Source organism: Heteronotia binoei, chromosome 6 (assembly GCF_032191835.1).
Source record: "Heteronotia binoei isolate CCM8104 ecotype False Entrance Well chromosome 6, APGP_CSIRO_Hbin_v1, whole genome shotgun sequence".
Classification (NCBI taxonomy): Eukaryota; Metazoa; Chordata; class Lepidosauria; order Squamata; family Gekkonidae; genus Heteronotia; species Heteronotia binoei.
The window spans coordinates 142253593-142271740 of record NC_083228.1 but is presented as its reverse complement, the minus strand read 5'-3'; the positions used below and the strand labels follow the sequence as shown (position 1 = coordinate 142271740).

Sequence of the window (18148 nt, the reverse complement as noted above, 5' to 3'; positions counted from 1 at the left end):
TCTTTCGCTTCAGACCACAAGGCTATCCGCCTGAATCCAGCTAGATTGGTACCCCCACACACACACACTTACTGTCCCAAATGCACTGCTGTTTTGTGTAAGGTAAGGTAAGGTAAATTTATTTTTGTATCCCGCCCTCCCCCGCCAAAGGCAGGCTCAGGGCGGCTCACAGACATGCGTGTGACATTGTGTGTGACGTTTATTCTTATTTATTCATTTCCTTTTCTCTGCTATAGTTCTGCGCGACACTGACTGAAAAGCCAAAAGGGTGCCCATCTGCTAGAAAAATACCCCTTCCCTACAGTATTTTTTCTCCTGTCAAGTTGCAGCCAATTTATAGCAACCCCTCACGGAATTTTCAGAGGTAGTTTGCCATTGCCTTCCTCCACATCACGACCCTGTACTTCCTGAGAGACAGTTTGGTGTAGTGGTTAAGTGCACAGACTCTTCCCCACTCCCCCGCATGCAGCCACCTTGGAGATAAATCCTTGGAGATATCCTTGGTGTGACCTTGGAGATAAATCCAGGTGGGCAGCCGTGTTGGCCTGAAGTAGTAGAACAAAGCAAGAGTCAAGCTGTTCTGCTGAAGGGCTGTTCTTGGGAGAGCTGTCTCAGTTCCACCTACCTTACAGGGCGTCTGTTGTGGGGAGGGGAAGGGACAGGAAATTGTAAACTGCTCTGAGATTCTGAGTGAAGGGCAGGGTATAAATTGGCGCCGGATTAAACCCTAGGAGGCCCCTTGGAAGCCAGTGCAGTTCCTTCAGCCCAGGCCGCACGTGTTCCCACCGAGGTAGTCCCAGTAGCAGCCTGGCCGCCGCATTCTGCACTAGCTGCAACTTCCGAGTTTGGCACAAGGGCAGCCCCATGTAGAGGGCATTACAGTAGTCTAGTCTCGAGGTGACCATTGCATGGATCACTGTTGCTAGGTTGCTACGTTCTAGGAAGGGGGCCAACTGTCTCGCCCTTCTAAGATGGAAGAAGGCGGATTTCGCAGTGGCTGCTCTCTGTGCCTCATAAGTTCCACAATGCTCCTACTGTCCTTATGTGGCTCAAAACGACTATATTACATTCAGTGCAATATTTGAGAAAAAGGTCCAACGGAGAACTGGTCCGCTTTGCAAGCCATTTCGGATCTCAAATACTCTTTCTTGGGGCCAATCTCGTATATTGTGTGCAATTTGCTAGGTTCAGTAGTGCCAAAAATTATTCAGTCATCAGCCATGTCAGTCCAAAGTTCCTCGCTTTCTCTAATTTTCACGCTTAATAGTGGGAACGCCATAGTTAATACATTCCTTGTCAGCAAAGCAGGTGCCTGGCTTGCTCCTGGCTCCGCCCCCAAAGTCCCCAGATATTTTTTTAATCTGACCTAGGTTGGGAAATAACTGCAGTTCTTTAAATGCCTTCCCTCCATTGGAAATAATGGACAGGGGCACCTTCTTTTGGGGCTCATAGAAGTGGATCCCCTGGTCCAATCTTTTTTAAACTTGGAGGGTATTTTGGGGAGAGGCACTGAAAACTATGCTGCAAATTTGGGGCTTCTACCTCAAAAAACAGCGCTCCCAGAGCCCCAGATACCTGCAGATCAATTCTCCATTATACCCTATGGGAATTAGGGTTGCCAATCCCCAGGTGGGGGCAGGTGATCCCCCGGTTTGGAGGCCCTCCCCCCGCTTCAGGGGCGTCAGAAAGCGGGGGAGGGGGAGGAAACTGTCTGCTGGGAACTCTGTTATTCCCTATGGAGATTTATTCCCATAGAAAATCATGGAGAATTGATCCACAGGTATCTGGGGGGCTGTTATTTGGGGTAGGTGCACCAAATTTTCAGTATAGCATCTAGTGCCTCTCCCCAAAATAACCCCCAAGTTTCAAGAAGATTGGACCAGGGGGCCCAATTCTATAAGCCCCAAAAGAAGGTGCCCCTATCCTTCATTATTTCCTATGGAAGGAAGGAATTGATAAGGTGTGTCGTCCCTTTAAATGTGAGGGCCAGAACTCCCTTTGGAGTTCAATGATGCTTGTCACAGCCTTGATCTTGGCTCCACCCCTAATGTTTCCTGGCTCCACCCCCAAAGTCTCCTGGCTCCACCCCCAAAGTCCCCAGATATTTCTTGAATTGGACTTGGCAACCTTAATGGGAATTGGTCTCCATAGGGAATAATGGAGTGCCCAGCAGACATTCCCCAACTTCCAACCCCTGCATTCTGATGACCCTGTAGCGAGGGGAGGGCGTCCAAACCGGGAGATGCCCTGTCCCCACCTGGGGATTGGCAACCCTAGCCCACCTGGATCTATTTTTGAACAAGAAGACCTGTAAGGGTATCTACTGCAGTGCCTGATTGCCAGGGCAATGTTCATAGCCACGTTCCGAGGGCGCACGTCTCCCACATTCCCTCTTCCCCACATCGAAAGCTCCTTAGTCGACTGCGCGGTTGGCTTGACTCGTGCTTCCCTCGAATCAGGCGTTCGACTTAGACAACCCCTGAGTGTTCTGTTGCTGAGGCGAAGGGCCTAGGGTTCTGTTGCTAGGGCGAAGGGCCCTGAGGAGGCGCGGTCTTCACGCGTCACTTCCGGGGTGGCTTGAGGACGCGACGGAAGCGGCGAAGGAGCTTGGTCACGGAGTGCCAGACTGTGAGGGGCGCCGCGCTGCTAACCTTCCGCCAACCGCCGCTGCACCGAGCCGGCCGGGCCACGCCACGCCACGCGGGCATCATGATCACTTCCGCCGGTGAGTCGGCGCCGGAGAGGGCCGCGCAGCCCCCAAAGGCGCCCGTTGTTTTCTGCTGAGTCAGGCAGGCCCCAAGTTCAAATCCTGCGGCTCCCTCTTCGCTTTGCACCTGTGGTTGCCAGCTCCCGCCCGGGAAATTCCTGGAGGGGTTGAGGGCGGGGCCTGTGGAGAGATGAATAACGTCGAACGGATCGCGCTGCCCCCTCCAGAACCGGTTTGGGTAGAGCCGGTTGGGTGCAGTGCAGGGGTGGCCGCATAGAATAAGTGCCAGATGTTTGAGAGCCGCAAGACTTGAATAGCAAATGTCTGAGAGCCGCAAGACATGATTGTCAGATGTGGGAAGGAAGGAAGATGCGGAAGGAGGGAGAGGTGGAGGGAAAGCTTCTTTAACTTCGGATGAGGCGGCGGGCATCTGCTTTGTTAGATCAGTTGGCCTCCTCTGCGGTGCCACACTGTACTACCTCCCTACTGGAGAAGAAGAAGACTGCAGATGTATACCCCACCCTCATCTCTCTGAATCAGAGACTCAGAGCGGCTTAAAGGTAAAGGTAGCCCGCTGTGCAAGCACCCGTCGTTTCCGACTCTGGGGTGACATTGCTTTCACCATGTTTTCACGGCAGACCTTTTTACGGGTGGTTTGCCATTGCCTTCCCCAGTCCTCTACACTCCCCCCACCCCCCAGCAAGCTGTATACTCATTTTACCAACTTCGGAAGGATGGAAGGCTGAGTCAACCTTGGGCCGGCTACCTGAACCAGCTTTCGCTGGGATAGAACGCAGGTCGTGAGCAGAGGGGTCCGACTGCAGTACTGCAGCTTTACCACTCTGTGCCGCGAGGTCAGAGCGGCTTACAATCTCCTGTATCTTCTCCCCCCCACAACAGACACCCTGTGAAGTGGGTGGGGCTGAGAGGGCTCTCCCAGAAGCTGCCCTTTCAAGGACAGCCTCTGCCAGCACTATGGCTAACCCAAGGCCATTCCAGCAGCTGCAAGTGGAGGAGTGGGGAATTAAACCTGGTTCTCCCAGATAAGAGTCCGCACACTTCACCACTACACCAAACTGGCTCTCCACCGTACTGTACCATCCTCCTATATCTGGCTCTCCACTGTACTGTACCATCCTACTACTGTACCATCCAACTATATCATTCTGTTGGACCATCCTACTGTATTACTAACTCCCTATTGTAACTGATTTTATTGTGATTTTACTATTATCTATATTGATGTACTCTGTCCTGAGCCCCCATGGGGGAATGGGCAGAATGTAAATAAACTACTACTACTATTAATAATAATAATAATAACTTTAAATTCATTATCCAAGCAGCCAGTAGGCTTGGCTTAGAGAAGTGATTTAAAGAGACAAATGCCTTCTCCAAGCCAGCTAGTGGGGCAGTAGGGGCTTCGAGAGCCACACAATATGTGTGAAAGGGCCACATGTGGCTCCCAAACCATAGTTTGGCCACCCCCGGTGTAGTGGTGAAGTGCGCAGACTCTTATGTGGGAGAACCGGGGTTGATTCCCCACTCCTCCACTTGCAGCTGCTGGAATGGCCTTGGGGTCAGCCATAGCTCTCTTATCTGGGAGAACCGGGTTTGATTCCCCACTCCTCCACTTGCAGCTGATGGAATGGCCTTGGGGTCAGCCATAGCTTTCTTATCTGGGAGAACCGGGGTTGATTCCCCACTCCTCCACTTGCAGCTGCTGGAATGGCCTTGGGTCAGCCAGAGCTTTCGTAGGAGTTGTCTTTGAAAGGGCGCCTTCTGTCAGCTCTCTCAGCCCCGCCCACCTCACAGGTTGTTTGTTGTAGGGGAGGGAGATAAAGCGAGCTTCTATGGCAGAGTGAGGATTCCTTTATAATAGGAAACAGTGAGAAGAGAAAGATGACTGGAGGTTCTACAACAGGGGTGGCCAAACTGCGGCTCGGGAGCCCCATGCGGCTCTTACACACATATTATGTGGCTCTTGAAGCTCTCACCATCTCATTGGCTGGCTCGGAGAAGGCATTTGTCTCTTTAAATCACTTCTCCAAGTCAAGCCAGCTGGCAACTTGGAGAATGCTTTTAAAGTTAAAGTTGATTTCTTTCAACCTCTCCCTCCCCCCCCTCGTCTATTTCCCTCCCTGTTCTCAAACATGTGACATTCGTGTCTTGTGGCTCTTGAACATCTGACGTTTTTTCTAGGTGGCTCTTACGTTAAGGAAGTTTGGCTACCCCGGCTCTCCAACCTTCCCTGTTTCCTCTGCTGATCTTTGTGGGAGTGCTCAGTCCCAATTTAAATGTGATTCTGCTGGATGGGGTGATCTTATTTGTGCCCTGTGGCATGTGCTTAATGAATTCTGTGAAATGCTGCTAAGTGAGTAATATCATGATGCCAGAGATCCATAGACCAAGCGAGCGTTGCGTTTGCCACAAGAGACCCAGAAGAGGTAACTTTGGGCCTGATATCTGATTCAGCAGAAAACTGCCGGGGACCTTTTTTTTTTTTTAGTTCAGACTCATATGAGGCCTTCAACACTCTCATAAGAAAGGTCCCAGCTTATCCATGTCAGCTTTTTCGCATGAATATGATGTCTGGCCAGGCTTTGAGAGAGGTGGAGGAAATATTTGCATCAGCCTTCGTTTTCTTTTCTGTTTGTTTGTTTTCTTGTCCTGATACCAGCTTTTTCTTTGAAACTGCATCGTTTATTGTCCTGGAAACTGCATCCTTACAACCACTGATCGTTCTGCAAACAAATCCACAGAAGTTAAAATACGTCGTTAATTTTGGTATTAAGAGAACTATTGAGTAGAAAGAGGTGTGAAGAGAATTACAGAGTAGAAAGAGGCCATCCGGGCTATCTAGTCCAACCCCCTGCTCAATACAGGATCAGCCTAAAGCATACTTGACAAGTGTTTCTACAGCCATCAGTGAGGGGGGAGCTCACCGCTTTCCTAGGCAGCAGGTTCAATTGCTGAGCTACTCTTGCTGTGAAAAAACAAGCAAACCCTAATACCCAGCAGATATATTTCCACCTGTAATTTAAACCTGTTTAAAATGGGCAATTTTCGCAGTGGAGGAATGGTAAACTGTGGGGTGCCGGAGGGCTCAGTACTGGGTCTCATGCTTTTTAACTCGTTCATTAATGATTTGGAGTTGGGAGGAAGCAGTGAAGTGGCCAGGTTTGCAGATGACACTAAATTGTTCAGGGTGCTGAGAACCAGAGAGGATTGCGAGGGACTCCAGAGGGATCCTTCGAGGCTGGGCGAGTGGGCGTCAACGTGTCAGACGAGGTTCAACGTGGCCAAGTGCAAAGTAATGCCCATTGGGGCCAAAAAGTCCTAGATATAAATACAAGTTGATGGGGTGTGAACTGGCAGAGACTGACCAAGAGAGAGATCTTGGGGTCATGGTAGAGAACTCACTGAAAATGTCGAGACAGTGTGCGATTGCAATAAAAAAAGGCCAACGCCATGCTGGGAATTATTAGGAAGGGAATTGAAAACAAATCAGCCAGTATCATAATGCCCCTATATAAATCGATGATTCGGCCTTATTTGGAGTATTGTTGGAACTCTCTGTCTGGGGCAGTGGTGCTCTGTATGCTTGGTGCTTGGGGGGGCACAGTGGGAGGGCTTCTAGCCCCACTGATGGACCTCCTGATGGCACTTGGGTTTTTTGGCCACAGTGTGACACAGAGTGTTGGACTGGAGGGGCCACTGGCCTGATCCAATATGGCTTCTCTTATGTTCTTATGTGACACAGAGTGTTGGACTGGAGGGGCCACTGGCCTGATCCAATATGGCTTCTCTTATGTTCTTATGTAACACAGAGTGTTGGACTGGATGGGCCACTGGCCTGATCCAATATGGCTTCTCTTATGTTCTTATGTGACACAGAGTGTTGGACTGGAGGGGCCACTGGCCTGATCCAGCATGGCTTCTCTTATGTTCTTCTGTGACATAGAGTGTTGGACTGGAGGGGCCACTGGCCTGATGTTCAGTATGTGTTCTTTTATCACAGTTTTGTTTTCCCTTACCCACTTCTGTTCATTCTTACAATCAACAGAAGTCATGTCCAGATCACGTAAAGTGATGGTATCACTTTACTCTGCTCTGGTAAGACCTCACCTGGAGTATTGTGTTCAGTTTTGGGCACCACATTTTAAGAAGGATATAGACAAGCTGGAACGGGTCTACAGGAGGGCGACAAAGATGGTGAGGGGTCTGGAGACCAAGTCCTATGAGGAAAGGCTGAAGGAGCTGGGCATGTTTAGCCTGGAGAGGAGGCGGCTGAGAGGTGATAGGATCACCATCTTCAAGTACTTGAAGGGCTGTCATATAGAGGAGGGTGTGGACCAGAACCAATGAACATGAGAACATAAGAACATAAGAGAAGCCATGTTGGATCAGGCCAATGGCCCATCCAGTCCAACACTCTGTGTCACACAGTGGCTGAAATCCAGGAGACATCAGGAGGTCCACATTTTAAGAAGGATATAGACAAGCTGGAAGGGGTCCAGAGGGGGGCGACGAAGATGGTGAGGGGTCTGGAGACCAAGTCCTATGAGGAAAGGTTGAAGGAGCTGGGCCTTTTTAGCCTGGAGAGAAGGCGGCTGAGAGGCGATATAATCTCCATCTTCAAGTCCTTGAAGGGCTGTCCTATAAAGGCAGGTGTGGAATTGTTTTCTGTGGCCCCGGAAGGTAGGATCAGAACCAACTGGTTGAAATTAAATCAAAAGAGTTTCTTACCCATGATTGAACGTATTATAAATCATAAGGTGCCCTTTTCCCCTGAATCAATATTGCTTAACCTATGGAATAATTCGGAAATACCAAAACATAAGAAAGAATTGGCATCTATGCTTATTTTAGCAGCGAAATTATTAATAGCTCATCAGTGGAAAGCTTCAGTTCTACCTTCTAAACGTAAATGGTTTCTTAAAATTTGGGACCTAATAGTGATGGATAAAATAGCTGGTTCTATACAAAATTCAGAAGCATTTGACAAAGGAAGCGAGAAGAATATGTTTATAGAGAATGGTTTCATTTTTTTGCCTATGTACAAGATGACCAAAGTGCACTTTGTAAATTACCGGATAAATACTTAGATTTTGTTTTTTCCTAGATATTTACTCTGTATATCATATGCAAAACAGGATGGCTTGTGTTATAGATATTGTTATTGTTATGGTTGATGTTTGTAGAATTGTGTTTTTATTAATTAATAAAAAAATTTAAACTTGGGGAAAAAAAGAGTTCCTGCCTCAATCTGACAGCAATGAAGATCCTGTGAATTTAGGGGGAGTTTCCTGCCTTGTGCAGGGGGTTGGACTAGATGACCCTGGAGGTCCCTTCCAACTCTAGGATTCTGTGATTCTTAGCATTTAAAAACTGCTCAGCATAGAGGAGTTGAAATGGAGGGGAAATGTGATCAGTCTTGTTGTATGGACCGGGGCCAAGCCTTGCTGTCTTCCTGCTGCTCCAGAGGGCAAAACTGACAGGTTTAAGTTCTAGATTAGTCGATTTTGCCTAGGAAGAAGCTGCTTGACAATCAGTGGCAGAAATTTGACAACGGAACTAGTTACCTGCGGGAGGGCGGAGCTCTCCATAACTGGAGTTTTTCAAACGGGATTGACCTTACCTGTCAAAGGAGTACCAAGCAGGTGGTTGGACTAGATGACCTACAGAACTTCCTTTTATTGCAGGGATTCTGCGAAAAGTAGCGTTTCTGGTCGGTGGCTTGTCTAGTTGGTGTGTTCTTCTCATCCTGGAGCTAAAGTGGCAACATGTCTGTTTGATAACAGTATTACAGAACCAACCTTTAATACAGAACCTTTTAACAGAACCAGCTTTTGAGAGACAGTTTGATGTATTTATATATTTTATTTATTTACCTTCGATTTACATCCCGCCCAGTCCAAAAAGGACTCAGGGCAGCTAATAGACATAATAAAACCAACAATCTCAATTACAGGTATTAAACGGTGTTGTGGTTAAGTGTGCGGGCTCTTATCGGGGAGAACCGGGTTTGATTCCCCACTCCTGCACTTGCAGCTGCTGGAATGGCCTTGGGTCAGCCATAGCTACCGCAGGGGTTGTCCTTGAAAAGGGCAGCTTTTGTCAGAGCTCTCTGAGCCCCATCTACCTCGCAAGGTGTCTGTTGTGGGGGGAGAAGATATAGGAGATTGTAAGCCGCTCTGAGTCTCTTGATTCAGAGAGGAGAGCGGGGTATAAATCTGCAGTCTTCTTCAGTCTTCTTCATCTACCTGATTTTTGTGATTGGTTTCGTAACAGAAGTACTGTGTCCATTCTCTTTCTGTATGTGCGTTTTAATACTTGAATTTTTTTTTTGTAGCTGGGATTATTTCACTTCTGGATGAGGAAGAGCCAGAACTCAAGGTAAATGTGTAAGCTTTCCTTTTGACTCCAGAGAAAAATCAGATGCAAAGGTTTGAAGGCTGAGGATGGGGACTTTAAAAGACACTACTAATTTCACTTTTGAACAACTGGCTGAGGCAGAAGGAATGAAAACAGATTGTTTCTGGCCCTTCATGTCGATGTGACAGTGATATAATTCTGAGAATTCCTGTTAAAAGTAAGTGGCTTGGTTGTAAGAACATAAGAGAAAGCATGTTTGATCAGGCCAATCAGGTTTGATCAGGCCCCTCCAGTCCAACACTCTGTGTCACATAAGAACATAAGAGGAGCCATGTTGGATCAGGCCAGTGGCCCCTCCAGTCCAACACTCTGTGTCACATAAGAACATAAGAGGAGCCATGTTGGATCAGGCCAGTGGCCCCTCCAGTCCAACACTCTGTGTCACACAGTGGCCAAAAAAATTACACACACACACACACACACACACACACACACACACACACATATATATATACACACTGTGGCTAATAGCCACTGATGGACCTCTGCTCCATATTTTTATCTAACCCCCTCTTGAAGCTGTCTATGCTTGTAGCTGCCACCACCTCCTGTGGCAGTGAATTCCACGTGTTAATCACCCTTTGAGTGAAGTACTTCCTTTTATCCGTTTTAACCTGTCTGCTCAGCAATTTCATCGAACACCCATGAGTTCTTGTATTGTGAGAAAGGGAGAAAAGTACTTCTTTCTCTACTTTCTCCATCCCATGCATCATCTTGTAAACCTCTATCATGTCACCCCGCAGTCGACGTTAATTGGTGTTTCCGTTGGGGGGCAGCAGCACTTTTGAGACAGAAGGGCTTTCCCCTCTGCTGAGAAGGGGGCAAGGGAGAGAGATCTTTTTGCTGAGCTCCATAAGCTAACGACTGTCAAAAGGACAAATAAGCGGTTTCTAGATGAAATCGAATCTGAATTCTTTCTGGAAGCTAGAATTACTAAATAGAAGCTGTTGCACATCGTGAGATGGCAAGGGTCCCTGGAGACATCCGTCATGCTAGGAAAAGCGGAAGGCAGAAGGAAAAGTGATGATGCAACAGGAGAGGGCTTGTCAAGGAAGCCCACAGAGGCCCTCAGTTTGCAAGACCTGTGCCAGGCTGTGAACGAGAGGATGTCTGGGAGGGCATGGATTCATTAAAGGCAAAGGTTTATCTTCTAGTCTGTGAAATATAGAGCTAGGTGGTGGATTCCTTTCCTAGTAAGGATTATTGATTAGGAAAATGTTGACAGGGCTCTTCGTCTCTTCCGATGGAGATAAAGCAGATGCCACGCTTTGAAGAACAAACCTCGGTCTCTGTGACTCTGAGAGACCAAGGTTTGTTCTTCAAAGCCAGTTTGGTGTGGAGAGCCAGTTTGGTGTAGTGGTTAAGTGCGCAGACTCCTATCTGGGAGAACCGGGTTTGATCCCCCCACTCCTCCACTTGCAGCTGCTGGAATAGCCTTGGGTCAGCCATGGCCCTGCCAGAGGTTGTCCTTGAAAGGGCAGCTGCTGGGAGAGCTCTCTCAGCCCCACCCACCTCACAGGGTGTCTGTTGTAGGGGAAGAAGATAATGGAGATTGTGAGGCACTGAGATTCAGAGTGAATAGCAGGGTATAAATCCAATAGAAAGAGCCAGTCTGGTGTAGTGGTTAAGTGCATGGACTCTTCTCTGGGAGAACCAGGGTTGGTTCCCCACTCCTCCACTTGCACCTGCTGGAATGGCCTTGGGACAGCCATTGCTCTTGCAGAGCAGTCCTTGAAAGGGCAGCTTCTGTCAGAGCTCTCTCAGCCCCACCCACCTCACAGGGTGTTTGTTGTGGGGGAGGAAGATAAAGGAGATTGTAAGCTGCTCTGAGACTCTGTCCTCAAAGGGCAGCTTCTGTCAGAGCTCTCTCAGCCGCAACCACCTCACACGGTGTCTGTTGTGGGGGAGGAAGATAAAGGAGATTGTGAACAGCTCTGAGACTCTGGGATTCAGAGTGGAGGGTGGGATATAAATCCAATATCTTCTTCTTAGAGAGCCAGTTTGGTGTAGTGGTTAAGTGTGCAGACTCTTATCTGGGAGAACCGGGTTTGATTCCCTGCTCCTCCCCTTGCAGCTGCCGGAATGGCCTTGGGTCTGCCATAGTTATTGCAGAGCTTGTCCTTGAAAGGGCAGCTTCTGGGAGATCTCTCTCAACCCCACCCACCTCACAGGGTGTTTGTTGTGGGGAAGGAAGATAAAGGCGATTGTGAGCCGCTCGGAGACTCTTGACTGGAGGGCGGAATATAAATCCAATGTCTTTTTGATCTGTAGCATTCTCTGATAACCTCATTCTCTCTCTCTCTCTCTTTCTCTCTCTCTCTCTAGGAATTTGCTCTTCACAAACTGAATGCCGTTGTCAACGACTTCTGGGCTGAGATTTCTGAGTCTGTAGACAAAATGTAAGAGAAACGTTGTTTTCCCTCGGGGTAGAGTAGTCGATGGCTACATGGTTGAAAAGTGTCCTGCCTCCAAGTAGATGAAGTGCGTGTTGACAAGCTGATGATATTCCGTGGCTGGGAACTGCAGGTCCCGCAATTAAGAGCCAGTTTGGTGTAGTGGTTAAGTGTGCGGACTCTTATCTGGGAGAACTGGGTTTGATTCCCCTCTCCTCCACTTGCAGCTGCTGGAATGGCCTTGGGTCAGCCATAGCTCTGGCAGAGGTTGTCCTTGAAAGGGCAGCTGCTGGGAGAGCCCTCTCCAGCCCCACCCACCTCCCAGGGTGTCTGTTGTGGGGGAGGAAGTGAAAGGAGATTGTGAGCCCGTCTGAGACTCTTCGGAGTGGAGGGCGGGATGTAAATCTAATATCTTCATCCACCTCACAGGGTGTCTGTTGTGGTGGAGGAAGGTAAAGGAGATCGTGAGCCTCTCTGAGACTCTTCGGTGTGGAGGGTGGGATATAAATCCAATATCTTCATCTACCTCACAGGGTGTCTGTTGTGGGGGAGGAAGGGAAAGGAGATTGTGAGCCGCTCTGAGACTCTTCGGAGTGGAGGGCGGGATATAAATCCAATATCTTCATCTACCTCACAGGGTGTCTGTTGTGGGGGAGGGAGGGAAAGGAGATTGTGAGCCGCTCTGAGACTCTTCGGAGTAGAGGGCGGGATATAAATCCAATATCTTCATCTACCTCACAGGGTGTCTGTTGTGGGGGAGGAAGGGAAAGGAGATTGTGAGCCGCTCTGAGACTCTTTGGAGTGGAGGGCGGGATATAAATCCAATATCTTCATCTACCTCACAGGGTGTCTGTTGTGGGGGAGGGTGGGAAAGGAGATTGTAAGCCGCTCTGAGACTCTTCAGAGTGGAGGGTGGGATATAAATCCAATATCTTCATCTACCTCACAAGGTGTTTGTTGTGGGAGAGGAAGGGAAAGGAGATTGTAAGCCGCTCTGAGACTCTTCGGAGTGGAGGGCGGGATATAAATCCAATTTCTTCTTCTTCTTCTAAGAGATACTAGTTGGGCTGAAATATTAAACCTGGTTTTTATCGGAAAGAGGAAACCACAGGCTGAGATTCACCTCCCCCCCGCCCCCTTCACCTTTCCCTGCAGTGAAATCCTGTATGAGGATGTGGGCTTCCGGAGTCGTGAGTTTGCCGCTTTGGTGGCCTCGAAGGTCTTTTATCACCTGGGGGCCTTTGAGGAATCGCTCAACTATGCCCTGGGAGCTGGCAACCTCTTCAACGTCAACGACAACTCTGAATATGTGGAGACCATCATCGGTAAGTCTGAGCGCTGTGAACCGGGACTTTTGACTTCAGCAAAGACACGACTGGGGTGGGGTGGGGTGGGCGGCATGATAGAAATTTTAAACGATGCACAGGTTGGAGAGGGTTGACAAAGAGAAATTTCCTCGCTCAAGTACTAGAACTCCAGGGCTTCCAATGAAGCTGTGGCCCCAGAAGGTCAGACCAGAACCAGTGGGTTGAAATTAAATCAAAAGAGTTTCCAAATCAACATTAGGAAGAACTTCCTGACTGTTAGAGCAGTTCCTCAGTGGAACAGGCTCCCTCAGGAGGTGGTGGGCTAGGGAGAGCCAGTTTGGTGTAGTGGTTACGTGTGCAGACTCTTATCTTTGAGAACCAGCTTTGATTCCACACTCCTCCACTTGCAGCTGCTAGCATGACCTTGGGTCAGCCATAGCTCTCTTATCTGGGAGAACCGGGTTTGATTCCCCACTCTTCCGCTTGCACCTGCTAGCATGGCCTTGGGTCAGTCATAGCTCTGGCAGAGGTTGTCCTTGAAAGCTATGGCTGACCCAAAGCCATTCCAGCAGCTGCAAGTGGAGGAGTGGGGAATCAAAGCTGGTTCTCAAAGATAAGAGACCTATGGCTGACCCAAGGTCAAGATAAGAGTCCGCACACGTAACCACTACACCAAACTGGCTCTCCCTAGCCCACCACCTCCTGAGGGAGCCTGTTCCACTGAGGAACTGCTCTAACAGTCAGGAAGTTCTTCCTAATGTTGATTTGGAAACTCAAGTGGAGGAGTGGGGAATCAAACCCGGTTGTCCCAGATAAGAGTCTTCACACTTAACCACTACACCAAACTGACCGAGGGCCATTCCAGCAGGTGCAAGTGGAGGAGTGGGGAATCAAACTTGGTTCTCCCAGATAAGAGTCCGCACACTTAACCACTACACCAAACTGGCTCTCTACACCAAACCACTACACCAAACAAGACAAGTCCTGCGTCTATCGGTATCATGCAAACACTTTCAAAGCATACACTCAAGTTGCAATCATTAAAAGGTTTCCTTGGCTGGCAGGATTTTAGACTTGGCAAAGGGGGCATTTTGTTGTTGTTTTTATTTTGCACTCAGGATGTGTTGCAGATTTGATGCTGTGATTGTTGGTGATGCTTCTGTTGAGAGCAATATGCTTTCCCGCCCCCCCCCCCCCAGCAAAGTGTATCGACCACTACACCAAACAATGCGTGGAAAATGCAGATCTGGCCGAGGGAGCCAAGAAGGCCGTGGATCCGAGGCTGGAGGGGATCGTCAACAAGATGTTCCAGCGCTGCTTAGACGACCACAAGTACAAGCAAGCCATTGGGATTGCCCTGGAGACACGCAGGCTGGATATCTTCGAGAAAACCATTTTAGAATCGGTAAGCAAAGGCACAGAACTTGACATAAGAACATAAGAGAAGCCATGTTGGATCAGGCCAACGGCCCATCCAGTCCAACACTCTGTGTCACACAGTGGCCAAAAATTTTTATATATACACACACACTGTGGCTAATAGCCACTGATGGACCTGTGCTCCATATTTTTATCTAAACCCCTCTTGAATGTGGCTATGCTTGTGGCCGCCACCACCTCCTGTGGCAGTGAATTCCACATGTTAATCACCCTTTGGGTGAAGAAGTACTTCCTTTTATCCGTTTTAACCTGACTGCTCAGCAATTTCATTGAATGCCCACGAGTTCTTGTATTGTGAGAAAGGGAGGAAAGTACTTCTTTCTCTACTTTCTCCATCCCATGCATTATCTTGTAAACCTCTATCATGTCACCCCGCAGTCGACATTTCTCCAAGCTAAAGAGTCCCAAGCGTTTCAACCTTTCTTCATAGGGAAAGTGTTCCAGCCCTTTAATCATTCTAGTTGCCCTTTTCTGGACTTTCTCCAATGCTATAATATCCTTTTTGAGGTGCGGCGACCAGAACTGCACACAGTACTCCAAATGAGACCGCACCATCGATTTATACAGGGGCATTATGATACTGGATGATTTGTTTTCAATTCCCTTCCTAATAATTCCCAGCATGGCGTTGGCCTTTTTTATTGCAAACGCACACTGTCTTGACATTTTCAGTGAGTTATCTACCACGACCCCGAGATCTCTCTCTTGATTAGTCTCTGCCAGTTCACACCCCATCAACTTGTATTGGTAGCTGGGATTCTTGGCCCCAATGTGCATTACTTTGCACTTGGCCACATTGAACCGCATCTGCCACGTTGACGTTTAGCCATCGAGGAAGGGCCAGGTCTCGGAGGTGGACTTTGCAAGCTAAAGGTCCCGGGTTCGATCCCAAGCATCTCCAGTCGAAAGGATTAGACCGGGGGGTGGCCAAACTTGCTTAACGTAAGAGCCGCGTAGAATAAATGCCAGTGGCTTGAGAGCCGCAAGACGTGAAGGTCAGATGTTTGAGAGCCGCAAGACAGGAAGGAAGGGAAGGCGGATAGATGGGGGGAAGGAGAGGTTGAAAGAAAGCAACTTTAACTTTAAATGCATTCTCCAAGCTGACCAACAGGGTGATGGGGGCTTTGAGAGCCACACAATATGTGCGAAAGAGCCACAGTTTGGCCACCCGTGGACTAGAATGATTCAAGGGTCGGAACCCCTTTTTTCCCTATGAAGAAAGGTCAAAACGCTTGGGGCTCTTTAGCTTGGAGAAACGTCGACTGCGGGGTGACATGATAGAGGTTTACAAGATTATGCCTGGGATAGAGAAGGTAGAGAAAGAAGTCCTTTTCTCCCTTTCTCACAATACAAGAACTTGTGGACACTCAGTGAAATTGCTGATTTCACAATTTCTGTCCATCTCACCCTCGTATTTATTCACAAGCTCACCTTAACCTCTCCATTCAGTATGGCCCAATGGCCCAATACCTCCGTAATATCAGCCACCCTGACCACCAGAGCCTTTACATTAGCGCAGCTGAATCTCTTCCCCTCTAACGTGCTGTGAGGTCGATTTCATAACATTCCCTTACAGGAAAGACTCTGCATTTGGCCTGCTACTGAGATTGACTCAATTTCCCATATTATGTTCGATTGCCAGTTACACACCCAGCCTTGTAACAAACTTCTACCCTTATATTCTGGCCTATTCTGATAGTTCGATATTTGCTTAATGATACTTTCACAGAAACCACTAATGCGGTAGCTAAATTTTTAGCAGAAGCAGTTGTTCTTAGACATAGGCTTTTTATATGAATTGTACTTTTTTGGATGGATTTTAATCACTGGAAGTGTACGTTGCAATGTATTTTTTTTTAATACTGTTATGCTGTTAAAAGTATTTTGAGTATTGCTCAGCAGTCGTGTTAGAACAGATAAAAGCAAGTACGTACTTCTTCACCCAAAGGGTAATTAACACGTGGAATTCACTGCCACAGGAGGTGGTGGCGGCTACAAGCATAGCCAGCTTCAAGAGGGGACTGGATAAACCTATGGAGCAGAGGTCCATCAGTGGTGATTAGCCACAGCGTATTGTTGGAACTCTCTGTCTGGGACAAGTGATGCTCTGTATTTTTGGTGCTTGGCAGAGGCAATAGTGGGAGGGCTCCTAGTGTCCTGGCTCCACTGATGGACCTCCTGATGGCACCTGGTTCTTTTGTCCACTGCGTGTCACAGAGTGTTGGACTGGATGGGCCATTGGCCTGATCCAGTATGGCTTCTCTTATGTGACACAGAGTGTTGGACTGGAGGGGCCATTGACCTGATCCAGTATGGCTTCTCTTATGTTCTTATGTGACTCAGAGTGTTGGACTGGATGGGCCATTGGCCTGATCCAACATGGCTTCTCTTATGTGACACAGAGTGTTGGACTGGAGGGGCCATTGACCTGATCCAATATGGCTTCTCTTATGTTCTTCTGTGACACAGAGTGTTGGACTGGATGGGCCATTGGCCTGATCCAACATGGCTTCTCTTATATTCTTATGTCCGGAGCAGTGATGCTCTGTCTTCTTGGTGCTTGGGAGGGGGGGGGGTTACAGTGGGAGGGCTTCTAATGTCCTGGCCCCACCAATGGACCCCCTGATGGCACCTGGTTCTTTTGGCCACTGTGTGACACAGAGTTGGACTGGAGGGGCCACTGCCTGATCCAACATGGCTTCTCTTATGTTCTTATGTGACACAGAGTGCTGGACTGGATGGGCCACTGGCCTGATCCAACATCATTTCTCTTATGTTCAAAGTTATTTTTGGGGTATCTGTTCTGTTATGCCAAATGCACATCCCAGCTGTGAGGATAAAAATGGAGAACTGGAGAATGTTGCAATCCACTTTTGAGTTCCCATTGTGGAGAAAACTTAGGGGGCGTAAATGAAGCCAATAATAGTACATAAACCTGGTTACAATAAGTCCAGTTGAGCTGCAAAGTCACGTAGGAGCGATGAAGCGTGCAGGCCTGCTTTCAGATCCGTACAGCACAATAATAAGAGAACAACATTGTATGTCTTTGAGAATTAAGCAACAGTCGGCTTTAAGTGGCTCTTTTTCAAGCATCCAGCGCTTTGTGTAGTTTGTTTGGTGATCCCTGCTAACAGCTTTGACTTACAGGTCAGTAGCATTATTGTCAAGAGAGCCGGTTGGGTGGGATGCTCTTGGGTGTGGCTTGCCTCCAACCTCCCTGCGAGTTCTGGGTTTGGGACCGTGGGCTTTCAGGCTTGTGGTCTTTATCTCCTGTGCTGCACCAGCTCTCAAAAGTTATCCACATCCCTTCCAGAGATTTGCAGCGCATTTTGTCCTTGAGGGCAGAATTCACTGCAAACTGAAGTAAGCGGGACTGCATTCGTGGTGTGTTGCTTTGGATATCGTTGCAGGAAGCTGGTTTGATGGGATTTGCTTGCCTCCATTGCTACCTGGTTGTGGACTCTTTTCTCCATTGCATCCTTTATATTTCACTGAACTCCTCTGAATTGTATTTCACTAAACTTCAAAAGGTGGGATTCAGGTGGGGTGACTGTTCGTCTGAACAAAGTTTGAGTGTGGTGGCACCTTTAAGACCAGCAAGTTTAATTCTGGGTATAGGCTTTTGCAGGACTCTTTTTCAGCAGGAACGCAGTTCCGTCTGGCTTGGCGTCAGGGGTGGGTGGCCTAATAGGCAAATGAGTTTGTGTCAGGTCTTTTCTACAAGAAGCCCTGTGTGAAACGATGGTGATGTCAGGGGTGTGTGGCCTACTAGGCAAATGAGTTTGTGTCAGGTCTTTTCTTCAAGAAGCCCTGTGTGAAAGGACGGTGATGTCAGGGGTGTGTGGCCTACTAGGCAGATGAGT

At 48.3% G+C, this 18148-nt stretch overlaps 1 protein-coding gene across 1 annotated transcript in view; it reads left to right on the top strand.

Annotated features, from left to right (window-relative positions):
- Positions 1-2568: 2568 nt before the first annotated feature.
- The window catches only part of LOC132574378 (26S proteasome non-ATPase regulatory subunit 1), a 55385-nt gene continuing 39805 nt past the window's right edge, over positions 2569-18148 (top strand). The window contains exons 1-5 of the mRNA XM_060242741.1: positions 2569-2725; positions 9063-9106; positions 11471-11544; positions 12694-12863; positions 14045-14250. Coding sequence (XP_060098724.1) covers positions 2710-2725; positions 9063-9106; positions 11471-11544; positions 12694-12863; positions 14045-14250 — 510 coding nt within the window. The 5' untranslated portion in view covers positions 2569-2709. The remainder of the gene's footprint in view (positions 2726-9062; positions 9107-11470; positions 11545-12693; positions 12864-14044; positions 14251-18148) is intronic.